The sequence below is a fragment of the Phytophthora infestans genome, genomic scaffold, assembly GCF_000142945.1.
Source record: "Phytophthora infestans T30-4 supercont1.19 genomic scaffold, whole genome shotgun sequence".
Classification (NCBI taxonomy): Eukaryota; Oomycota; class Peronosporomycetes; order Peronosporales; family Peronosporaceae; genus Phytophthora; species Phytophthora infestans.
Window position 1 is genome coordinate 1441879 of NW_003303740.1, and position 24396 is coordinate 1466274.

Consider the following 24396-nt stretch of genomic DNA (forward strand, 5'->3'; position numbering starts at 1 on the left):
GAAGAGCGCCACGCAGGACGCCACGCAGGAAGAGGATGTCCCCGCCACGCAGGACGCCCCGAAGAACGCCACGCAGGAAGAGGATGTCCCCGCCACGCAGGACGCCACGAAAACCGCCACGCAGGACGAGGATGTTCCCGCCCCGAAGAACGCCCCGAAGAACGCCACGCAGGACGCCGCGCAGGACGAGGATGTTCCCGCCCCGAAGAACGCCCCGAAGAGCGCCACGCAGGACGAGGATGTTCCCCGCCCCGAAGAACGCCCCGAAGAGCGCCACGCAGGACGAGGATGTCCCCGCCACACAGGATACCACGGCTGAGGCTACCACATATGAAAAAGAGGTGAAACACTCACAGAACGCTACTGCTAAGGTGGCAGCTGACTCGCCGGCCGCTATCGCTGAGAGCAACATGGAGGGCAACATGGATGGCAACACTGAAGGCGACATGGAGAGCAACATTGAGGGCAACACTAAGGGCAACATGGAGAGCAACGTTGAGGGCAACGCTAAGGGTAACGCCGCCGCAGCCACCCTAGCGGACTCCAACGATACGGAAAACAAAGTATCAGATTCAGGTACGAGTCGTCTACAATGTTATTTACACTTTCTAATTTAGGATTATCGACTGCAGATGACCGAGATCCTGAGCCTCCAACAAAGCGGGTAAGAGTATCCACTGAAGGGTCGGCTAGTCGACCACATTATCTCTGGCGTCGCCAAACCAAAAACGCGGATAACCGCAAGAAGATTGTGAAAACGCTAAACCCAGTCATCAACGACAAGCCAGGGCTACCGCAAAAGGTCTTCAGCACGTGGGAGGAGTATCAGAAAGTGCTCAAACATTACGAAGTCGAGCACTTCCTTTGCTATCGAACTCGGAGCTCTGAGACAAGAGAGAAGCACAACAGGTCAAAGGCACGATACCGATATTGACGTTTATGTTGCTGTCTCACTATGTCGTTTGCTGCTATGTTGCTTTGAGTGTTGCTTAGGCTTCCTGGTGCTAAGAAGATACCTGATTATTTGACCCACAGCTTCAAACGAGTTTGGTGTATACATGCTGCAACTCAGGCCCCCCGAGGGCGTGGGCGCCGTGAGCACGACTGCCGCTTTACAGGATGTGAAGCGAGCTTCGTTGTGCGTTCCGTCTACTCAGTTGAGGCCGGTAAACCCTCGTGGAAAGCGTGTATTGATGAAGACACAGAGGTGCGTAAGATGCTGTTTTTACGCATATTTGTAGTTCTAACTGTTTTAATTTTTAGATATCGATGCACAACCACCCCACTACGAAGGTGATCTACGATACGTATCGTAGTGCGAAGTCACTCTTGTCGCGCAAAGTTCGACAAGAACTCGGTCTACTCAACGAGGTGAAGCCCAGTACTGCTGCTGTCAACCGGTATCTGGCGGACAAGCTAGGTGGGTGCTTCTCGTAATGGAGGGTGACCGCAGTAAACCTTAAGAATCGCTGTACATTCAAAGTTTTAATCAAGCTTAACAACATTTTGTTTACGTGCAGATATTACTATTACACCTCAGCAAACACGTAATATGCTACGGGTGCTATTGGGATCATCAGCGTTGGAACAAACCAAGTCTCTTTTGGGTGCTTTTGTCGCGGAAGAAGGAAATGATGTTCTTCTGGTGCAAGACCAAATGGATATAACCTGTGTCATTGCATTGCAAACCTCCATTCAGAAGGAGTGTTTTCGTCAGTGGGGTGACACACTGGTGATGGACTGGACGCACGGGACTAATAACCTCGGATATCATTCGGGTAAGTTGCATCGTATTTAATTGTCAGATCATACACATACTAACTTGTTTGCTTTTTTAGGAAGTCTTGTGGTCACGTCGGCAACAGGACGGGCCATACCTGTAATCGACTTTCTTGCGCTAGACCAAAAAGCACAAACAATGGACCGTATCGTTGAATTCTTCAAAATGAAGAACCCGTCCTGGAATTTAATCCAGACTATCGTTATCGACAAAGATTTCGTGGAGTGGCGGGTCCTGGAAAGAGCATTTCCCGGCACCAAGGTTATTCTGTGCCAATTCCACGCGCTCACGTACTGGAGAAAAGTGCTTCGTCGTCCCAAGTTTGACCTGACAATGTCACAGCGCCACAGGATGGAGGACGCGTTTGCAAAGCTAATCTACTGGTACGATTCTGTGTGTTGCTTCATGTGTTGATTATGAAATGTTGCCTAATATGTTGCTTTGTTGTGCTGCTAAATATGTTGTGCGAAATGTAGCAACACGCAGATAGCGTTCAATTCAGAGTTGGCAGCATTCACAAGAACGTGCGAGGAGAAGTGCCCTAAGCTACTTGCTTATTTTTTTGCGGAATTGGAAAACGTGCGATTCGATGTGGGCAAATTATCTCCGTGGGGCGTACTTTTCTGCAGGCAATACCACCACCAATCGAATTGAGTCCAACTGGAATCAGGTGAAGCTGCTCCTCGGTAAAAGGCCCCGTATTGATGCGACGATTGGAGGGCTTCTAGCTCACCAAACGACAGTTATTCGACAGCTACTTGCTTCAATTCGCAAGCACTCCGTGACCTCGCGGCAACCTGACTCTGTCACAGACTTCCTTTTAGTTGTGGCAAAGCACCTGAGCGATGCTTCGTTTACAAAAATGCGCACTCAGTGGGAGCACTTCATGGTATATCTGGCGGAAGCTACGTGCAAGAAAGAAAACATGGAAGTGGGAGAGTGGATGTTGTCTACGCAGGGGCGCACATATCGCTGCAATGACTATCAGTGGACGTGTACATGCCTATTCTATCGAAGTAATCACCTCCCGTGTCAACACTTGGTGTACATTGCTGACCACGTTCACCGGTTCGAGTATCTCCCGGCATTGACGATTTCTCCACGCTGGGACATGCTGGAAATGGCGGCAATGGAAAAGGCGTTTCAAGCGGGTATCTATTCCCTCCAGGACGTTCAAATTTCGATGAAAGTAGACAGCGATGCCTTCGACGCGGTCCAGCCGCAGGATTCTGCATCAACTTTATCAGCAACACAACCGAGTAGTGCAACACAGGACGCTACACAACCGAGTGGTGCAACACACGAAGCAACACACGAAGCAACACAAGTGAAAGGAGAGCTAGAAGATACCAAAACGACAAGACTGCGCGTTAAATCGAAACGCCGAATCATCTACGTGAAGTTGCGTCGCCGCGAGCGAGCAAATGTTGTTGTTATGTCAACCGAGGAGAAGTACTGCTATGCAAAAGCAGTATTCGAGCCCGTGATGGAGCGTCTCTCAGGTCTGTCGAGTCCTGCTTTCTGCACAGCAATGCATGCCTGGAAGGAACTGGTTCAACGTGAGCTACGTGAAGGTGTTGGAGCTGGATCGGTATCAGATACAACGACTTTGCCGGAAGAGGACGACGAAACCGACAATTCCTATTTATCAGATGCCGCATCGGAAATTGAGCCCACAGAACTTATTGATACTATGGATTTTATCCGGCAGATGAAATCGCCAAATTCACCTCAGACGGGGGATGGAGCCATACACAAATTTACGATGAGAAAAGGACCAGCACCGAGTGCAACACAAACATTGAAGGTCCAAGTAGCGTTACCGTCGGCCGACCACCAAACCGATACGCGTCTCGAAGCTCACAATGAGCCGCATGCACTTAGGAAGTGCAGTGAAGCGAAAGCCACCGCTAACTGCGGACTCGAAGCTCTTCGTATCCCTCAACCCAAGCCTCGACACAATAAGAGGAAGAAGCTGACACAGCGCAAATTAGTAAAGCACGAAAGGCCCCAGAAACTGGCTGCTATTGCGCTTCCGGACAAAAACATACCGTCACTTTCGCGACTATTGGAATGGGCGAACCACACGACTGACCCGTATCACGTGAGCGAGATACTCGGAAACTACCCTGTGATCATGGATGACGATTTCATGAGCGCCCGAACTCCTCGCAGCTGTCGTGAATTAGTTTGTACGGCTGACTAGGACTACAATTTTGTGATTCCTCAGAGCCTTGTCATTAAATTGAACGCTGTGGTTGCTGTCGAAAAGAAGAAACGTCAAGGATCAAAGTACTTCAATGAGCATCAAGTTGTCGAACATCCGGAGGGGTCCACGAACGAAGTCTTAGCTTTCTTTCCTGGTGGTACCCCGCGCTTTACTAGGTTTGTGCTTTTCATGTGCTGTTTCATGTGCTGCGGGAGCTCTGTGTTGCTTGATGTGTTGCTCACGGGGTGTGTTGCTTTCTGTGTTGCTACTAGTGGTGGGGTCTTCAGAATGGTTGAGTACTTCAGTCTTGTCAAGAAGTTCAATTCATGAATGGCAGATGTGAAGTGGCTGTTATCGACAAAGTGGAAAAAGATCCTCGCACACCCGGAGATATTCGACGAGGAGACCGGAACTGCTGCTCCAATGCCTGACGTTGTTCCAGTGAGACATCAACAACTGGCGGACGACATCGTGCGTGTGCTGGAAAGCGCTTGTCTAAGCTCAATCTTTCGGCTTGATTGTGGCGAGGGAACCGTCATGGTGGAGAAAATGGCTGGCATGATTGCCCGAGATCGTATGCTGAGTGATACGATTATCGACTTTGGAATTCGATGCATTTGCGAATCGATTGGTAGCTGCTATGCTTTGGACTCATTCGCACCGTCATTGGGCTGTCCGAGGCCACCAGAAATTAATAGCTGCAAGTACGTTGTGTTGCCTGTCCATTTGAGCGACATACACTGGGGTGTGATTATTGTCAGTATTTCATACCGGACGGCGATGGCGACAGTCACACCGTATTTCTACGAACCATTGTGCTCTACGTCATACAACGACACTCTTGAGCACACCTACGAGGCAGTAGTGGCCGAGTATTTAAGAGTTTGGCACGATTCCACCATGCTGGGAGAGGCATATCCAATCGTTGAGGAGACCGTGTGGCTTTCCGGACCGGATCAGCCCGACGGAACTTCTTGCGGTGTGCTAGTTCTCGCCCAAGTGTATACGATGCTTAAAAATAGCTCGCAATTTACCCGATGTGCTGTAAGCCATGACGACGTCACTATTATGCGTCTTCGCATTATGTGGATGATCTTAAGGCAACCCGAGGTAACCACGAGAAAAAACAAGGTAGCGAAGGCGGTCCAAGACACAGATCTGAAATTACTGGCGACAATTAAGACGTCATGTTGTGTTTCGGAAGCCAATTAATTGTAAACTTCTTACTCATTAACCCCACTCTGGTCCTCAAATTCTCAATGCTGCGTGTGGCCTAACATTGAGCTGCAACACTCCTCCAGCACAACCGAGTAAGACATGACGTACTTTGAGCTGCGAATAGGAAACCCCGTCACGGCTGCAATGCGGGTGGTTTCCTCCTTTTCGAGTGGGATCAATGTAGCTAGCTCATCGTGCGCATTTAACAGCTTCGCCGTGTACTTGGCCAGTTTTTCAAGCTTCCCTTCCATTAGTTCAATCTGCTAAGGCCGGGACTGAAGCAGCTTTTGGCAAAGCTTGGCCTGGTGAGTTTGAAGAGTCTCCGCTTCACCACGGCAAGCTGCAGTTAGCTCTAGATACTCCGAAGGCGCTGGGTGACTAGCAATAGCGCTCTTAATAAGGCTGGCGTGGCTGATGTCGTCTTCGCTCATACTTGTCTCCTTTAAAACGGCCGAATGCGATCTACTAAGAAATTCACAATAAGGGCCAGAAACTTTTACGGTTCCCGTCATTTATCTCTTTTAAATTACGCTACGAGTGTATTTTTTTTTAGCAAATGTTGTTCTCTGTGGCTCTCCTTGTGTCGATGTGGTCTGTTGCGTTGCTATAAGAGCTGTTGTCTTGTCGTTGACGAGTTGCAGTAACGCCGTTCAGCAAGTTCACGAAATAGATCATCAAAGTCGTCCCGTAGGTCCCCGAACCCAGCAAACAAGCTCCAACTCTACTGAGTAAGGTAGAGCGGTAGCTACACCACTACGACGTGCCTTCATCTTCTTGGCTTCTTTAGGGACTGTACACGCAGCGACGATCTTGTGAAGAGATCGACGCCATGAATAAATAAGGATACGGCGGCAATTAAATTTGCTAGCTGGTAAATCAAGGTAGAGCTTGTGAATTGCGGACGCAATACTACCGTTCTTGTCTAGATACTCTAGTCCCCTCGGCTTGTGAGAAGCAGTGTTCGCCGTAATGGTGTTCGTTGGTGCTTGGCGGCCCTTGCCACCAGGTAGGCGAGGCCTCCCCTTTGGGCGTTTTCGTTGCGTTGGACTCATCTGCGGCTTTGAGAAGTGAGACCAGTACTAGATAATGTACGCAAATTACTGGTTGTCAAGCCGTGTAATTGATAACGGAAAATAATTAATACCTGTTGTTCTGCCCCTGCTGACCTGTTGCTCCTTCACAGCCCCTGCTGGCCTGTTGTCCACCCTGGTGACCTGTTGCACATCAACAGGGAATCAGCACAACATACGCGGGACATATCGATACCGTGAGTCTGACGAAGTTCTGTAACTCAAGGCGAGTACCATCTTCAGTGCACTAACATGTCGACAAGGTGATATGAATTGAACTCAATCTTACGAGCTTCTCGTTAGCTTCTCGTTACGAATATTTATCTCATTTCTACTATAAGTGAGCATAGGAGCTGAGGAAAACACCATCTAACGAGAGTTTTGGCTACTTACCCTTTGATAGCACATGCTTGTAGATAGCATCATCTGCGAACTAACGACTTGCACATTTGCTTCAGCATACAGCCAATTACATGGGACTTCCTGAGCCAATCCGGAGTGACGGTGGCGTATAGAGCCACATCTTGTATCAGCTCCTCCACCCCGCAGCCAGCACACTCGGTGTGATCTCTGATGGAGCATATTGAAGCAGATCGCCAACGCTATCATGATGTTAGTGGGAACGCCGTTCAGCCGAATCATAAGAAGACACGTGCGAGGTTACAGCTGCTGATGGACTACCACTTGGAAGCCAACTCCGAGGTTCCAGGCTACAGCGATCGTAAGTTAGACAGTTCTACTTTCGCAATATAATCAAACTACGACTTCGTATTAGCAGCAGCTCAAGTTTTGTCGTCAAAGCATAGGTAATAACGTAAAAAATTAGTTTCATCAACGTATAATAAAAAAATAATGAAGATTTTAATTATATTGTGTCTCCTTCAACATGTTACACTGCAACTCGTTGAAGTTGGTGTCCGTATATCACGCCTGAACCTTCCACAAAAACTATCAAAATGGTTATTCTTTATGCGGGTACTCAGAAACGAGAACAACTAACAGCTGAACAATACTGACAACAGGCCAGTAGGGATCACAGGTACTTAACAGGTGAACAGTGCTAGAACAACAGATTATAATTAGCACCCATTGATAACTAAGGATGCACGGCTTCTTTTCCCACTCAGCGTTTGGCGGCTTCTGATTGGGCACATTGAAGTGTAATTGATAACAAAGAGTAATTCATAACTAAGGTTATTCGGTATACTAATACATATTGTGTGTAACGGGGTACGTAGCCCTAAGTGTACCCTGGTTACATGAAGTGTGACACTTCACACTTCAGGAGTATGACACGTCATACTCCGGGATATTTGGTACAAGGTACCAAGGTCGTTCAAGCCAACCATTGGTTAAATGACATTGCATGTCTATAGGTAACTAATAGTTTGTATTAAACCCAAACTTAACCTACCTATAAATATACTCAGTTTACAATCTACCTTATTTAGGTCACTTCGCTCTCTTTAATTGAAGAGGGGACCTGTGAACTGCCGTTCACTGAGAGTTTATATACTCTAATAAGATAACTTCCTCAAGCGCAAGGTGCTGTGTGGCCCCGTCACACTTGGTAGCACTAGTAGTCAATCCACGCCACCGCGGGTAGACTACCTGAACCTCTCCGAAGTTTGTTGCCATGGATAGGAACGACTTCTCCCATATGAACGACTCTCAGTTCGAGTCGGTTCGGAAGATGGCAGGCATCTTCGGGATGGAGGCCCTGCAGAGCCTGGTGGTATCAACACCGGCTGAGCAGCTCGAGCGCGTCAATGCATTCGACGCGTACGAGCAGGGCCTCATCGCGCATGTGCGGGAGAACCTGCAGGCTCCGGCGGCGGAAGCAAATCCGCCTCACCCGAAGCCAATACGGCTGAAGGTTAAGCCGTATGAAGGGAAGGAAGGCGAGAACCTTCACTTCTGGGTCCGAGAAGTAGAGCTCGCGATGGACGCGGCTCTGATCTCGACCGAGCAACTGCGTGTTGCTTTTGCACTCTCCAACCTTAGCGGTCGTGCTAAGAGTTGGGTGTACACTCGGGAAGCAACATCTCCTGGATGTTTCACATCCTGGGCTCAGCTGTGCGAACAGCTCCGAGCCGCGTTCCTCCCGGTGAACTACGAGTACCGCCAGCGTTTGCGTCGTCTGAGTGGTGTGGCGCACACAATGAACCCCGGGGTTCCTCGCGTGTAAACAAGGAAGGCGCGAACTGCACGAGTATGTGCAAGAGATACGGGAGCTCACGGCGTCCCTAGTGGGAAACTTACTCAACGAACACATCAAGATGACTGTGTTCATGGACGGCCTTCGAGTGGGCCCCGCACGCACTCAGCTGTTCCGGGTGCAGTCAAGCACCCTTGAAGAGGCGATTCAAGTAGCTCTTCAAGAAGAGTACAGCCAGCGCCAGGCGCGTACGCCGGCCTCAGCGTGGCCTGGGAGTTCCTTGTCGGCTCCCGGTCGAACAAGCCCCAACAAACTAGCTCCCATGGAACTCGGGTCCGCCGAACAGCGTGACATCCGCTGCTTCGGCTGTGGGAAGATGGGCCACTTCAAGCGCGACTGCCCCGCGGAAAGACTCCGCAGACGGTCCTTCCCCAAGCCCGTCCTCAAGGGTCGCTGGCAGAAGCCAGGATCCCGGGGACAGGGGAACGCAGGGAACCAGTAGGAGCGGGGCGCCCTACTGGGGAAGAACTAAGTCTTCGTGATGGGTGCGCGGGCGGCGCGTACCACGGGGACTTAGCCCCTGAGAGTCTTCGCACTCTCGAATCGGCGAAGAGCAGCGGCGGGTTGCTCGTAGTACACGGATATGTACGGGGATACGATCATCCCTTTAGAATCTTGATTGACTCTGGGGCGTCGAAGAATTTCGCACGCCGCCAGACGGTTGCTCGTAGCAGCAACAAGTTGTCCGATGCTTTGAGAGAAATCAAGGGCAACGGGACGGTGTCAGTGCGACTGGCCGACGGGAAGGTCGTCACTGTCCCCAACGTCCAAGTGGATCTGGCCATCAAGTTTGAAGACTTTGACAGCCTCGAACAGTTCACTGTTCTCGATATGGATCCATATGATATGATCCTGGGCATGCCCTGGCTTGAGAAGCACGAGCCCTGGATCGACTGGCGAGGCAAGGCAATCGGTGCCAGCCGCCCTGCGCAGTCCGACAGAGCATTGGTGAGTCATGTTCCCACCTCTGTCAGGACCCGGGGCGCCCGCGAGGGCTGCCAGGGTACCAAAGCATCCGGCAGATGCTTGGGAGTCGTCGACGCATATGACGACTCCGAGGATGTTTTGATGGTGGCCGCGCCCAGAAGAGGCGCCGGCCAAGTGGGTAACTTAGGTCCACAGGCGGGTAGCTTAGTTCCACAGACAGCTGCAGCTGTCATGAACACTGAGAACAGCGTGTTCAGAGTGGGTAACAGAGCTCCACTCACGGTCGCCCAGACCATAACTGAAGAGGAAGACGTCGGATACGCTTCCTGTGTGGGTAACACAGTACCACACGCGGTCGCCCAGACCTTAACTGAAGAGGAAGGCGTTGAACACGCTTCCTGTGTGGGTAACACAGTGCCACACGCGGTCGCCCAGACCTTAACTGAAGAGGAAGGCGTTGAACACGCTTCCTGTGTGGGTACAACAGTACCACACGAGTGCCTCGGATGTCGTAGCGACGACATCCCTAGACGTGGGCAGCACAGCTCCCCGTCACAGACGCCGTCGGCAAAGACGCCGCCGCCGCCTTAAGTCGGATCCAAACTTCGTTCCGATCGACGTCGCTGCAAGCGACTCGGAGTCCAGGGCCCGGGCTCCTCCGACAAGGCCGGTGGAAGAGTGTTATCACATCTTCGATGGCGAGACGGGCTTACCCGTCAGGGCATCTGGTGTCCACTTGGAACCGTTGCCAGAGGTTGCAGAGATACTGCACCTCGAGGAAATGACGGCTGAGTCTTTCCTGACCAACCTCAAGGCTGGAGAGATTGCTGAGATGGTACTCATGAGACCTGAGACCACTCAGGAGGAGCTAAACTCCTCCTCTGTCTTGGACGAGAACGTCCTGGAAGACATGAACAAGCAGCGTCAGGCGCGCTTGGGTTCTGAGATTCTCAAGAACCCCAAGGATCCGGTGTATCCTTTGGTGACGGAGTATGCGGACGTGGTGAACAAACACCCACCGACCCAGCTCCCACCGGATCGAGGCGTACGGCACGAGATTGATCTCGTGCCCGGCACAAAGTATTGTGTCACGAGGCAATGGCCTCTCCCGCGCGAACAGTAGGAGGTCATTGATGCCTTCTTCGCCGCGAAAGCGAAGGCAGGCATGGTGCGGGAGTCGAAATCCCCGCACTCGACGCCGACTTTCAGCGTTCGTAAGCCGAACGGAAAGTGGCGTCTGGTTCACGCTTATAACAAGCTGAACAACGCAACGGTGCCGGCCCAAACACCAATCCCACGAAAGGATGTGTTGCTGAACAACATGGCCGGGAGCGTATTGTACAGTGCGCTGGATTTGGTAGACGGATACTACCAAATTCTGATGCGAGAGAGCGACATCCCGCTCGCCGCGGTAAGCACTTTAAGCGGCATGCTTTGGGAGTGGCTCGTCATGCCGCAGGGCTTGTCTAACGCCCCGGCGACGTTCAATCGCCTGGTGACGCAATTGTTCCGCCCTTTGCGTACTTTCGTACAGACGTACTTCGACGACATATTCGTCCATAGCCGTGCCGAGGGAGGCAGGACGGCCATGGAGGTGCATCTAGGTCACCTCCGTCGAGTGTTGGACGTAATGCGAGCGAACAAGCTCTACGCCAACATCGACAAGTGTGTTTTCGCGTCACCAGAGATTAAAGTTCTCGGTTGCTTCGTAAGCAACGTGAGCCTTCGGGCTGACCCAGACAAGGTCAAGGCCATAGCAGCATGGCCGACGCCCTGATCCCAGAAGGATCTTCGCAAGTGGTTGGGCTTGGCCAACTACCTTCACAAGTACAGCGCAGGGTACGCGGGCTTCGCTAAGCCCTTGTCGAGTCTCCTTCAGAAGGACTTCGACTGGCGCTGGGAGCAAGAGCACCAGGATGCTTTTGACAGCATCGAGGCCAGTCTCCAAGAGGCCCCTGTCCTGGCCCTGCCGGACGAGACGAAGCCGTTTAGCGTCGTCTGCGATGCCTCCGATAACGCCATCGGATGTGCATTGCTGCAGGCCGACACGGCTGGACACGAACGAGTCATCTCGTTCCAGTCCAGGCAGCTCAAAGCCGCCGAGCGGAACTACCCTGTCCACGACAAGGAGCTCCTGGCAATGAAATATGCCCTTGTGAAGTTCCGTGTTCACCTTCTGGGCTCTAGGCCCTTTGTGATTTACACAGACCACGCATCCTTGAGGACGGCGACTAACTCGCCTTACCTCTCCCAAAGGATGGCGAGGTGGCTGTCCTTCTTCGCGGAATACAACTTCCGCGTCGAATACAAGCCGGGCAAGCTCAACGTGCTTGCGGACGCCCTCTCTCGGCGTCCCGACTATGAGTTGGCCCACATCACGCAAGTGACAACGGATCTATATGATCGGATACGCATGGCGTATCGGGACGATGAGGCTGTCGCGCCTATCGTCAAGTTCCTTAACCCCCCAACGCCCAACGGTTGTACGTACAGCAGAAATCATGTTGTACGTACAACATGTTAAAAGTTGGGCTATTTTGTTGCAAAATATGGGCAAACTTGAGAATGCACAGGGCTGGGGTTGTTGAGATCAGTCTCTTTGGCAATATACAATACAGATTCTCCCCTGGGTTGGTGGCTGAGAGCTCATTTCGAGAAAAGACCTGAAGGAGAGACACGTGTGCACGATGGCCCCGCCTCGAGAAACACGCCGCGAACGCCAGCAGTTCCTGCAACGTCTGGATGGCCGAACTGCGCACGACCGAGAGCGCATCAGGAAGGAGCATGCGGCGTACCTGGCTGGCGAACGAGAGGAGGATGCTGACTTCGGAGAAGATCCAGCACCTACACGCAGCGCGACAGCTCGTCCTCTGCTTCCGGTTCCGATCGGCAAAGATGCCTGTTACGTGCGTGCGCAGCGACGTTTGATCTCGCAACAGCAACGTGCTGTCGCCGCAAAGACGTTGGCAGGCTCCGGCAAGAAACGGCTGGCTGCTAGTAGGGACTTGAGCGACGATGATGAGGACTATGATCCCGATCGGTTCGACGAGGAAGCGGATGCTGATGCAGACGATGAGCGACTGGATGCAGCAGACTCCCCAGTCAAGACACGGCCGCCAAAGAAGAAGAAGAAGAAGATGGTCGCCGGCGATCTCGACTTAGAAGGGCGACCCCGACCAAGAAGGCGACCCCGACCAAGAAGGCGACCCCGACCAAGAAGGCGACCCCGACCAAGAAGCCACGAAAACCCACCGCGTCGCAAGTTGCTAAGGCAGCGGCAAAAGCAGCGAGGACAGCAGCTGCCGAATCGCGCTGTGAAGATTCGGCGAATGCCGAGGAACAAGGGAGCATCGCTTTGGCCGAGGCCAGGAAGAGATTGGAGGCGATTGGTGAAGCGAACAAGAAGAGGAGCCGCCAACCAAGTGGGACACCAGAGAGGTACACCATGTTTTATGCTGTCAGATACTACATGTTCTCACGAAGTGTTGTTGTACGCAGCGCAGGTACATACAACATTTGGGACATACAACATGGATACAGCGTCGCTATGCTTTCCCTACAACGTCGTTATCGACAACATGTAAACAACATGAACAGCAGCTAACATATATTGTCTATCGACAGGGGCTCCACCGATCCTCAAGATACGTCAGAAGCACCATCGCCTCGAACGTTGTCTGCAGCGCCTGCGCCACCCCCGCCTCCTGAATGTCCAGCTCCTGAATGTCCAGCTCCTGAATGTCCAGTTGCAGCACCAGAAGACGATTGGTACGTGGCAAAGTCTTTGATGCTGATTATGTATACTAACGCTGTGCGTATCATAGTGAAAGCTCAGCATCCATTTCCCAGACTCCTGTCCCCGACGCGGCAACCTCTACCCCTGTTTCGCCGACTTCTGCTCCAGCCTCGCTGCGTTCCGCTCCAATTTCACCTGAAAGAACGTCGGTCTCAGCCTCTCCTATCGCTGCCCCCGCTTTCGCTGACGAGTTTGATGCGTTGAACTCTGATTGCGAGGAAACAGAGACCGAGATTACGTTTTACGATGATGATGACGAGTGGAGTCGAGCGAGAAGTGAAGGTGAGGGCTTTGCGTCGGGTGAAGACTACAGTGATGAGGACGATAGTGAGGCTGGATCAGATACTATGAGTGCTGATGGAGAAGCAGCTGGTTCGACACAGCAGTGGAGCGTCTTAGAGAAGCCGGAAATGGTTGATTTTGTGATGGACGATGCCAACATGGCTGCCATGCGAGCTAACGGGTGGAACTTAGGTTCGTGACAATGAGGGGTGTAGCCTCCAACATATTCTTACATGATATATGATGTATATACAACATGTAGACCCAGACAATTTCCCGCCTGACCAACATTACCCAGGATTATATTCTGGGGAGTATGGACCAACCGACGAGGTACTGGCCCTGACACACTCACCGCTCAAACTATTCTTCTTTTTCATGCCGAAGAGTTTGTGGAGACAAGTTGCAAAGGAAACCAATCGCTACTTTGTGCAGAACCTCACTTCACGAGTGGAGCGTATGTTCAGCTCGCAGAAGACACCTGCCAAGAAGTCCAAAGAGTGGTTTTTGCATCGCGAGGCCAAGAAGCGGGACGTCAAGCCGCACGAGATACTGCAAGCGCTTGGATTACTGATGGCAAGAATGCTGAACCCTCACCGCCGCAGGTTACGTGATCATTGGGGCACTAATGCAGTGGGAGCTATCCCACGGGGGACGTTCAACGATTTTTTGCCGCGAAACCGCTTTGAACACATCATGGGAATTCTTCACTTCACCAACAACGCAGACACGAGAGCAGCAACTGACCGCGCCTGGAAATTCAGGTCTATCGTTGAAACGCTGCAAGAAACGTTTCCGTTGGGCTACAAAACGCCGCCGATCATATCATTTGATGAGGGCGTTCTACCTCTGAAGAACCGGAACAATCCTACGCGTCAATATCTCAAGGCGAAGCCTCACAAGTGGGGCACAAAGCTTTTTCTGACGTGTTGTGCAGATACTTCCTACTGTATGAGGTGAGATGACTGCGAGTCCTTGCGGACTCGCGGTTTTTTTTTTGACCAAGTCTATCATGTTGTATCTAATGTTGTATGCTTGTATGCTGTATCCTACAACAAGAAGACTTGAGGTGTATTGTGGCAAAGCGCAGCAGGTCCATGAAGTAGGCAACGTTCCAGACAGTCAGCGATCTGCAGATCCAAACACCGGGCCGTCAGCAGTTATCCGAAACTTGGAAGCTGTCCTGCCACCACCCGAAGATGACGTCTATCACATTGTAGTGACGGATCGATTTTATACGTCTGTTCAACTGGCGTTTCAACTACTACATAGGAATGGCTACAGTATCGGTACGATAATGGGTGACAAAGTGGGCTATCCTCAGCAAATTGTTGAAAAAAATCGAGACCGACCCAAAAGCATACCGCACGGTACAACAAGAATGGCAGTGGCAAAAGCTTGCCCCCTAATGACGGCTTTAGTGTGGTGGGATAGAAAACCCGTGCAATTCTTGGGGACTGGATCGAGCCGTGCGATGGAGGAGTGTCGTACGTATATGCAAGAGGAGTGCTGTTTCCTATTCATCTAATCAATGTTGTGCTTGTTATCAGAGAGGCGTACACGTGGAACACACGGCAGACGGACTGATGTCCCTTGTCCTGCTATGATTCGAGACTATCACAAATGGATGGGGGGCGTGGCCAGCTGCGCCTCCAGCGTTACTCGTTGCAGTTGCAGACTTGGTGCAAGAAATACTACAAGTCCATATTTTTGGGGCTTGTGGATGTGGCGATTGTGAATGCGTATATCATCTTTCGTGAGGCACATAAGCGAAATGGTGGGTCTCCAATGTCGCACGCAGAATTCCTAGTGGAGCTTCATGCCCAGCTGCTTGCTCTGACCAAGTACGACTTCGATGAAAGTGTAAGTCCTGATGTTGTATCTGTATCATGTTGGATAATACTGACATATTGTATGACCCACATGCTGTATGTTGACAGCCAAGACCACAAGAGACCGCAGCTGGCGACGAGCTTCCACCCTTGCCACCTGGCCACGAACCTCAGGAATGTCCTGAGTACCAGATCGTGAAAGGCGTGCGCAAGCGCCGGCAGCGCCAATGCAAAGTGTGCGCAATTCTGAAGCGCCGGGTGGGAGAGCGTCGAGCCACCAAATACTATTGCGATGCCTGCAGCACTTCTGATAAAGCTCGGTACATACGAATTCGATATGGCTGAAACGACTACTAACTGTTGCTCGTTATGTACAGCATGTATCTGTGTACTCGTATTTGGCCGCACCACTATCCTGGCAACGCTCTGAGCTGCCACCAGATCTGGCATCACAAGTGGGCAAATGGAGCCAAATGCCCCAGGGCGCGATGTGGACGAGGATTCCAGAATCGCGAGGCTGGAGGAAAGGGTAAGCGCCGCCGCCGAAGTAGTGATGGAGAGGAGGAGGAAGGTATTAGCGAGGGGAGCGACAGCGACAGCGTAGCGCACGACGACGACAGGGAAGGTAGCGAGACTGAGTGAGCCGATAACTGGTGGTGGATGAACGTAGTGCTGCAATATGTGCTTTTTCTTACTGTATTCAATTGATGTGTGTTTGGTTTCGCTTTTCGTTGTCTTCAAACCTCCCGGCTTTGCACCGGATTGATAGGCTTCGTACAGTCTCTTGATAAAAGATACATCGACACCTTTTTTTGAAACCTCCATCATGCTGGATGTACGCCATATTCAAGCAGTCTGCCGGTGTATATACAACTTTGATCTGGTGTACATCATGTACAACATTGTGACGGGATTTGCAGAAATTGTCTTGTTGTGCATGTACAAGAAAGGTGCTCGGAATTATACGAGACTATAGTAAAGTCAAGTGTTGCACGGTTTTACATGTTGGATGAGTACTATGTTGGATGATTTGAAATAACGTCAAAAAACGGCTTGGGCGTTGGGGGGTTAAGGCCGGAACGAGCGCGAAGTCCGACTGGCTCTCGTCGCGACGGCGCTCACGGCTCCACCGATATGAGTAGAAGGAGGGCCTCCTCTATTATCGGGTGGAGCCCACTGATCCTCCACGGGTGGTCGTAGCCAACAACGCGGATCTGAAGTTCGACATCCTCGCGGAGGCGCATGACGCGCCCTCCAGCGGCCACTTGGGCCGCGAGAAGACCTTTCTGTCGGTCTCTCAGTCCTTCTGGTGGACCCACATGTACAAGTGGGTCGCCCGGTACGTCAAGACATGTGAAACATGTCAGCGGGTCAAACCCGCAGGGCACTCTTCGGCTCCACTACAGAGCCTGCCCGTACCGGCTGATTGTTGGAAGTCGATGAGTCTTGACTTCATCTTTGGGCTTCCCGCCGACGGACACGGCAACACCGGAATTTTGGTGTTCGTGTGTCGGCTGAGCAAGATGGTACATCTTGCTCCAGTTCCCGTCACTGTTACGGGTGAACAAACCGCCAGGTTGTTCGTCGATGGCGTGTTCCGCTATCACGGTCTCCCGGAGACGATTGTCTCGGACCGAGACCCGCGGTTCACTGCCGCGTTTTGGAAAACGCTGTTTTCTTTACTGGGAACTCGTCTGCAGATGTCCACTGCGGACCATCCGCAGACCGACGGCCAAACAGAGCGCGTCAATCGAGTGCTCGAGGACACTCTGCGCAGTGTGTGCGCGGCAGCACCACGTACGTGGTCGACGCAGCTTCCAGTTGTTGAGTTTGCGCTCAACAACGCGGTGCACGCGTCCACGGGGTTCACGCCGTTCTACTTGAACGACTTCCGACACCCCAGAGTGCCTCTCACTCTTCGAGAAGACACCGACTCCTCTATTCTAAGTGGGGGAAAGGCTCGGAAAGCCCTTTCCTCCCAGGTCTCGGATGTGAGACCAGTTTCGCTGCGGAAAAAGGTGGAATTCTTTATGGATACCAAGCTGAACATTGTCAGCAGGGTCCGCGATGCCATGGCAGCGGCCCAAGATAAGCAAAAGGAGTACTCAGACAAGCAAGGAAGAGGAAACTTAAGTATATTTGAGGTTGGGGACTTAGTGTTGCTAGACACGAGGAACCTACCTCTAGACACTGTTAGCTCTGTCGGCAGCAACAAACTGAAGCACCGCTTCATCGGACCTTTTGCAGTCCTAGCCAGACATGATGCGTCGTACACCATCGACCTTCCAAAGTCAATGACGACGCACCCGACGTTCTATGTCGGACGTCTTAAGCGGTACTTTGACCCGCAGGGGGTTGCTGACTCGCAGTCCCCCCTTGACCCAGCTCCTCGAAGCGAGGGCCGGTCACAGTCGTCGACGAGGGCGTCGGAGCAGGCACCCAAGCCTCGGTCGGGACGGCAAGGCTGCGGTCAAGACCGTACGCCGGAGGGGCTCCATACGAACGGACCCCGGCGCCATACGCCGAGTACGCTGAGTACGCCGGGTACGCACCATACGCGTACGTCTGGGAGTGTGCCGCAGGCGGCTCCGGACGTGGCAACAAAGCCTCGATCCGTCGGATCATTCGAAAGGCCTCGTCCAGATCGGACGAAGAGGCCCGGCGATCCACCCGCAGGTGCAGGCTCGCGACCTCGCGCTCCACCAGGTTCAGGCGACCCGCAAGACGAGCGAGCTCGCCCTGATTCCCGGCCTGGGCGGCAGCATTACCGCCAGTCCCAAGGCCAAGTGATATCTCAAGCACGAGGACACGTTGACGGAGGCGGTCAACCTCAGGGTCCTGTGTCGGACCCGCAGTCGGAGCACTCGGACGAGAGTGGCTCTCGGGAGGCGCCGAGTACTCGTACTCGTACGAGGGCACCTCCGCCCCTGCTTGACCAGAATGGAGAAGTCCACTTCCACGTGGAGCGGATCCTCCAGGAGCAACGGTGTCGCGATAAGCGACAGCTCCTCGTGAAGTGGAGGGGTTATGCCCACTCCGAGAGCTCGTGGGAGCCGATTGAACGGCTCCTGATTGACTGCCCGAAGGCTGTCGCAATCTGGGAACAGAAGCGGCGGCAGCTTCATAAGTAGTCCGGGGCTTCTTGCCCGAACGGGGTACGGACGATGAATACATTCCGTACCCGCGCTCATCGTGAGCGCTAGAAGCCGCGCGCTTCAGGATGTCCATTGGCAGCATACGCTTGCTGATCAAGTGGGCAAACCTCACACGAAGATCACGCTGGTCCAGGATGTGGGACAGCTGCTGATCTTCATGGAGTTCCCGTAACTCCGTGGGTGAGTACTTAAGAGTCTCCACCCACGCCCAGAACATGTCCTCACAAGAACTCCACGTGGGACAGTTCTCGGGCATAACCCAGGGGTATCCCCAAACAGGATAGAGACCACCCGGGTCTCGGGCTTCTTACGACAAGTCGTGAAGTCCTTAAGGGGAATGCGATGTGGCGCGAGAAGCACACACCGAGCAGCCTCCAAGTTGTCGACGAACAACTGTTCTTTCTGAACAAGGGCTCGTTCATAGATGCCCCTAGAAGTGTGGCCGCCCACAAGGCCACGAGGAGCGACGAGGACCTCTAAGAAGAGGTCAGCCCCAGAGCTCTCCTCGGGAGGCCAATACCCTCTTGAGTTGATGGCAGCTCCCTGGCTGACGGGTGCCGACACCGAACCCCCACGCACACGCTGGGCAGCTTGGAATTCCTCCTGCTGCTGGTCGAGGTCATTCGAGACCTCCCGGGGCTCAACGATAGCACCTTCCTCCTCTTTTTCTCCCTCCCTCTCCTCCTCTTCATCCGAGGAGTCGAAGAGACTCTGATAGGAGCGTCGAGTCTCCTTCTCCTCGCGGAGTGGAGACTTAGAGGCTGTACGCTTCTTTGAGGGCTTGGCGCCTTCGGCTTTAGAGGCCTTAGCACGCGCAAGACCCTCGGCAAGCGAGAGACGTTTGCGAGGATTATCTTCCTCATCGCCACCGGCTTTGGGATTGCCCTTAGCCTTGTTGGCCGGACTCTCAGAGCGCACAGAGGTCCTGGGACTGTGATCACCGTGATCACTAGCGAGCGACTGCACGCTGTCGTCCTTGTGCTCACTGATCACTGGGCTGTGCCCTCTCACAGAGCCCGCAGGAGCATCGTGCGTGCTCTCGGACTCGGCTTCGTCCTCACTGCCAGAGTTGAACTCATGTTCCACGAACCGAAGGCTCGGACGATTGTCAGAGGCCGAGGGTGACAGGCTGCGGCGCTTGCTTGCGCGCTTGTCCACAGCCGCGTCACCCGAGGAACCGATCGCCTCGGAGGCCACCTGAGTAGCCTCCTTGAGTGCAGAGCCTTTGCCGTGAGGCTTAGTGCTCTTGGCTTGCGCCTTACCGGCAGCAGCCTTGGAGCGTGTCTTCGCACCGCTCTTTGCAGTGCCACGAGGCATGATAACGGTCGAAGTGGGGACCTAGAGGAAGATAGGATATTTTGGGTAATTTAAACACCATTTATTTCAGTCCACTAATAAATACTATCACACGGATGAATATTCATCCGTGCCGGACGAATCGGGATGAATCACGGATGAACAACAGTAATACTAACTAGCCCTGTTTGGTGCCTTTATCCAGCTCCTATTCCAATACGCATTGCATAATGTTTTATCTTGCAATGTATTCCCGTACATTTCTTAAAACTGTATCCTGCACGAGTCGTGCAGTACTCTACAAACATGTACATGTACAGTACTTAGTACTCACGAAGCATTTGCGAGCTGTTTCGTCGCTGAAATACAAAAAAACTCACTGGATCAGTCCCGTCACATGCTCATCCGAATAAATGGACCATACTATATTACACAGGACCCATTAGGACCTTCTTGTAGATTTCAAAGTCTCTGCCATCCGCATACGTTTCTTTTTATTCATTATAGATGGCCGTTTTGATGCAGCATTTGATTAGATGCAAAAAGCTATCGCTGCTTCGACCTGAAGTTCAACACCAGAATCGATTTAGCCGCCAAGCTTCCATCTTCATCGCCATGTTCTCAGCAGCGTCACTCGCTCGCCGCGTCGCTATTTGCACCAGATGCCACGTGCGTCGCCTCTCTTCGGCATCCACGCTCGGCTGTTTCCCAGGCACCGAGATGCCTTTCGTACCCGACGTGGTGTTTCGCGACCCGAAGGAGATCGACCCCATTCCGTGCTTTCGCAGTACGGAGACAAGCAACTGACACTTGCATTTTCTTAGAAATAAAAACTAAAATTGGCGCTGTATTTGCAGTTCTGAACGAGAATGGCGACGTCGTGGAGGGTGCCACGGACCCGCAGCTCAGCCAGGACCTGTGCACGCAGATCTACAGCCAAATGATCCGTCTGAACGTACGCAGATGAATTTCGTGGATGAAAAGAGTCGTTTCTAACGCTAGCGCTGTAATTTCTATAGACAATGGACAATATTTTCTACGATGCGCAGCGTCAGGGGCGCATCTCCTTCTACATGACGTCGTACGGCGAAGAAGCCATCTCGTTTGGCAGTGCGTCGGCGCTTCGTCTTGGAGACATGGTTTTTGCACAGTACCGTGAACCAGGTGTCCTTATGTGGCGTGGCTTCACACTTCAAGAATTTGCCGACCAATGCTTCAGCAACAAGGACGGACACGGCAAGGGCCGTCAAATGCCAGTACACTACGGGTCTAAGAACCTCAACCACCAGACCATTTCGTCTCCGTTGGCGACACAGCTCCCTCAGGTACAGTACATACCTGTAAAAGCAACGGAAATCGATCTTGACGCTTTGTGCTGCACGTTTATAGGCCGCAGGTGCTGCTTACGCGTTTAAGTTGGCCAAGGAGGACCGTATTTCGGTCTGTTACTTCGGTGAAGGTGCTGCCAGCGAGGGAGATTTCCATGCTGCGTTGAATTTTGCATCCACGAAGGACTGTCCCATCCTCTTCTTCGTCCGAAACAATGGATTCGCTATTAGCACGTCAACTAAGGAGCAGTTCCGTGGCGACGGTATTGCTTCGCGTGGCAGTGGCTACGGTATCCCCATCATGCGTGTCGATGGCAACGATTTCTTGGCTGTGCACGAAGCCACTCGCCGTGCTCGCGAGTATATTCTGAAGGAAAATCGACCCGTACTTATCGAGGCAATGTCCTACCGTCAGGGACACCACTCGACTTCGGATGACTCGACGCAGTACCGAGCCGTTGCTGAGATCAAACAATGGAAAGAAACCTGTGATCCAATTGAGCGGACTAAGCGTTATCTGCTGGTAAGTAGAAAGAGAACGACGGAGATGTCTGGTGTGTAGCTCTTGACATTTGAGTCATCGTTTTTGCAGAAACGTGGATGGCTTACGGAAGAGCAGGATCGTCTCATGCAGGATAACGAGCGGACAAATGTGCTAGCAGCTTTACAACAGGCAGAGACAAAGGAACGTCCGGCTCTGGAGACGATGTTTGAGGATGTATACGACGTCAAGTTGCCGCACTTGCTTGTACGTTTAGTGCGTTGCCTTATTGGTTTTGAGATGAAACTCATTGTTATTGGATATGGTGTTACAGGAGCAAGAGCGCGAGATGCTGGAGCATGTGTCAAAGTATCCTGACTACTACGCTGAAGAGCACTAAAGAGCTTCGACATCGTAGCATAGCGTGTAAATTCGATCAATTCTACAGTAGCTCTATTTCATCAACGTGGGCATGGTGTCCAGGTTTCAATCATATGGCTGGACCCAAATTTACAGAGATGCAGCCACTTGTTTCACGGCAAACTGTTGGGCGCAGTGACCACGAGGAAAGCAACAAGTCAGAAGCCAAACCATCAGATGAAGCTGTAATTGCTTGCTTGACGTCGATGTAGAGCGAACGCAACGCCATCTCAGCCAGTTCATCGTCATCCTCGCCATTGTGCTGCTTGTTGGTATTTCCTTCCAAGTTGCGAGCAGGTGGAGGTGCAACTAAGCAAATGTTCCGGTTTCCCGATCGAAGCGCGCTCACGGCGTCGTTCACAAGATTTTCACGGTAGATTTCATCTTCAAACACACGACGACAGTGCTGGACGTGGATCGTGTAGGCTGCGTCAGCCTTGGCCATAACAGATTCAACAACCTTGATACTAGAGTTTTCATCGTTTTTGTCATTAGTGTCGCTCGATTCGGCAATCTCTGCAAGCTCTTGCTGCAATGAAATGGTGTTATAGCCTTGATTCACGCCATTTTCATCGTTGTCTAACTCAGTTTCGGTTAGTTGTCGTTCGAGAGGTTTGAAGGTCAAGTTCTGCCACATTTCTTCGATTCGAGTGACACCATCCCATATGGGGAAAATGTCGTCGTGGCCTGACGATCTAGGGGACAATGCGTTCATCAGAGCTGATGAGTTTACAGCCGCAGCTTGGGTTTGTGCCCCATCTAGAAGATCGTGTCTCTTGGAGTCCAGCAACGAAGGTGGTGCATGTTCTGCTAGCATTTCTTCCATCGCTGCTATCTCAGTTAGGTAATGGGACGGTGTGGTGGTTTGTTCCCGCTCGTTCAACTTTGAAGACGTGCTGAGGTTTGAAGCTGTTATGGCAGGACTAGAATTAGAGGGGTTCAAGGTTGACAAAGCTTCAGGCTTTCGTTGAAGCGAGGGGAGCGTGCGGGGAGGTAGCAATGTCTGCTCGGTCCGAGATAACTTCCTGCGAGTCGTAGTCGTCGTTTTCGGAGCTTTCACCGTTTCCTTCCATTGCTGTCGCAGAGAATGATACCGCTTAATACATGTCCTACAAAGCGCTTGAGGTTCGTAGAGTTGGCTGCGATCACGCTTCGGTAAGCGGTGTTGCAAGTGAAATGTCAAAGCCGAATGGAACTCAGCAAAGCCACCAGCAAGACTCACATCTTGCTGCTGAACAAAATCATCGTAAAACTCACAGCTTCGCACCATTTTCTTCGTGAGATACCCACTCGGCTCGTTGCAGTCTTCAGGCCCGCCGATACAATCAAGTAGCTGATTGCCTGGCGCTAACGTGCAGTATCGCCCAGCGCAACGCCACTTCTTCCACTGCGGAGTTGGAACGACTCCAATCTCAAACCGAGTCGGTGCTGACTGAGTACGTGATAGACTCGGTAAAGCTTTGGTGGACGACGACGACACTGTTGCTGCAGAGGCAGGACGAACGGAAGTAAGCTTAAAAGCCTTCACCTGTAGGAGCCACCAAGTTCCAGAAGTGTCTTGGAGCAGATCTAGTACCAGTTCCATGAATCGAACTCGTAGAGTCTTCTCCAATGACATAATACACATTGAAGTCAACAGCCGAGGCTCAGACCACGCTTGGTCCATGGTACATTTCACTAGTTGGCAGTCTTCGCTGCGTGTTGACGTTATACTATCACAAACGCCTCCGCCAGAAATGACCCAAACAATTGATGGGTGTTTATCTCGTTTTCGTGAAGCACAGCGTGCTATCCAAGCTTTATGTTCAGCTAAAGACGCAGTGGTTGAAGCTGCAAAGGCGTTAGAGCGACTCGATATCCCCTTGAATGGAACATACTTCTGAATTGCAAGCAAATCGGTGTCGATGTTGTTGACATCACTGGAGCTCACCCAAAGCTCATCTATTGCCTTTGCAACCTCTTGACGGGAACGCAAAAGCCTTAACTCGTTGCTTTGACACTCGAAATCTTCAGCACTTTTCCTCACTGCACAAATGTCAGATGACGGGTTTGACACGATGTCGACCAGCAGTTTGCAATTCTCTCGCCAGCTCCTTTCACGCACGTACACATGGCAGTTTAGAACCAGCGATGTGCTGTCATCGCTTAATCCTTGCTCTTGGTTTTGTTCCTGACAAAATAAAAGAGCGACACCGAGCTGATCCTCATGACTTCGTCGAATCGAAACTCGAAGGAGGATTGGCGCCACCAGAACAGGGAAACCTGCCAGCTCAGTCGTAATAATACCTTCCGAATTACTCCCACATTGCGTTTCTGAGGAGCGTTTCTGGAGTATCTGACGCACTAACTGTTGGTAGAACGCAAGTCCAGGCCTCCACGACAGC

General features: G+C 52.0%; 3 protein-coding genes across 3 annotated transcripts; 1 reads left to right on the forward strand and 2 right to left on the reverse strand.

The window, feature by feature from the left end:
* Nucleotides 1-20398: 20398 nt before the first annotated feature.
* On the forward strand, nt 20399-21992 carry PITG_11161 (2-oxoisovalerate dehydrogenase alpha subunit, mitochondrial precursor; the record flags this gene model as incomplete). Its single annotated transcript, XM_002901882.1, has 6 exons — nt 20399-20570; nt 20641-20738; nt 20803-21108; nt 21173-21634; nt 21704-21859; nt 21927-21992. 6 exons carry the CDS (start codon nt 20399-20401, stop codon nt 21990-21992), a joined length of 1260 nt encoding a protein of 419 aa, XP_002901928.1.
* A 90-nt stretch (nt 21993-22082) lies between these two features.
* Nucleotides 22083-22649, reverse strand: PITG_11162 (uncharacterized protein; the record flags this gene model as incomplete). The annotated part of the gene is made up of 3 exons (XM_002901883.1): nt 22083-22241; nt 22323-22418; nt 22575-22649. The coding sequence occupies 3 exons, from the start codon at nt 22647-22649 to the stop codon at nt 22083-22085; spliced, it is 330 nt and encodes a 109-aa protein (XP_002901929.1).
* A 173-nt stretch (nt 22650-22822) lies between these two features.
* On the reverse strand, nt 22823-23639 carry PITG_11163 (uncharacterized protein; the record flags this gene model as incomplete). The annotated part of the gene is made up of 4 exons (XM_002901884.1): nt 22823-22843; nt 23073-23301; nt 23365-23470; nt 23513-23639. The coding sequence occupies 4 exons, from the start codon at nt 23637-23639 to the stop codon at nt 22823-22825; spliced, it is 483 nt and encodes a 160-aa protein (XP_002901930.1).
* Between the last annotated feature and the right edge of the window lie 757 nt (nt 23640-24396).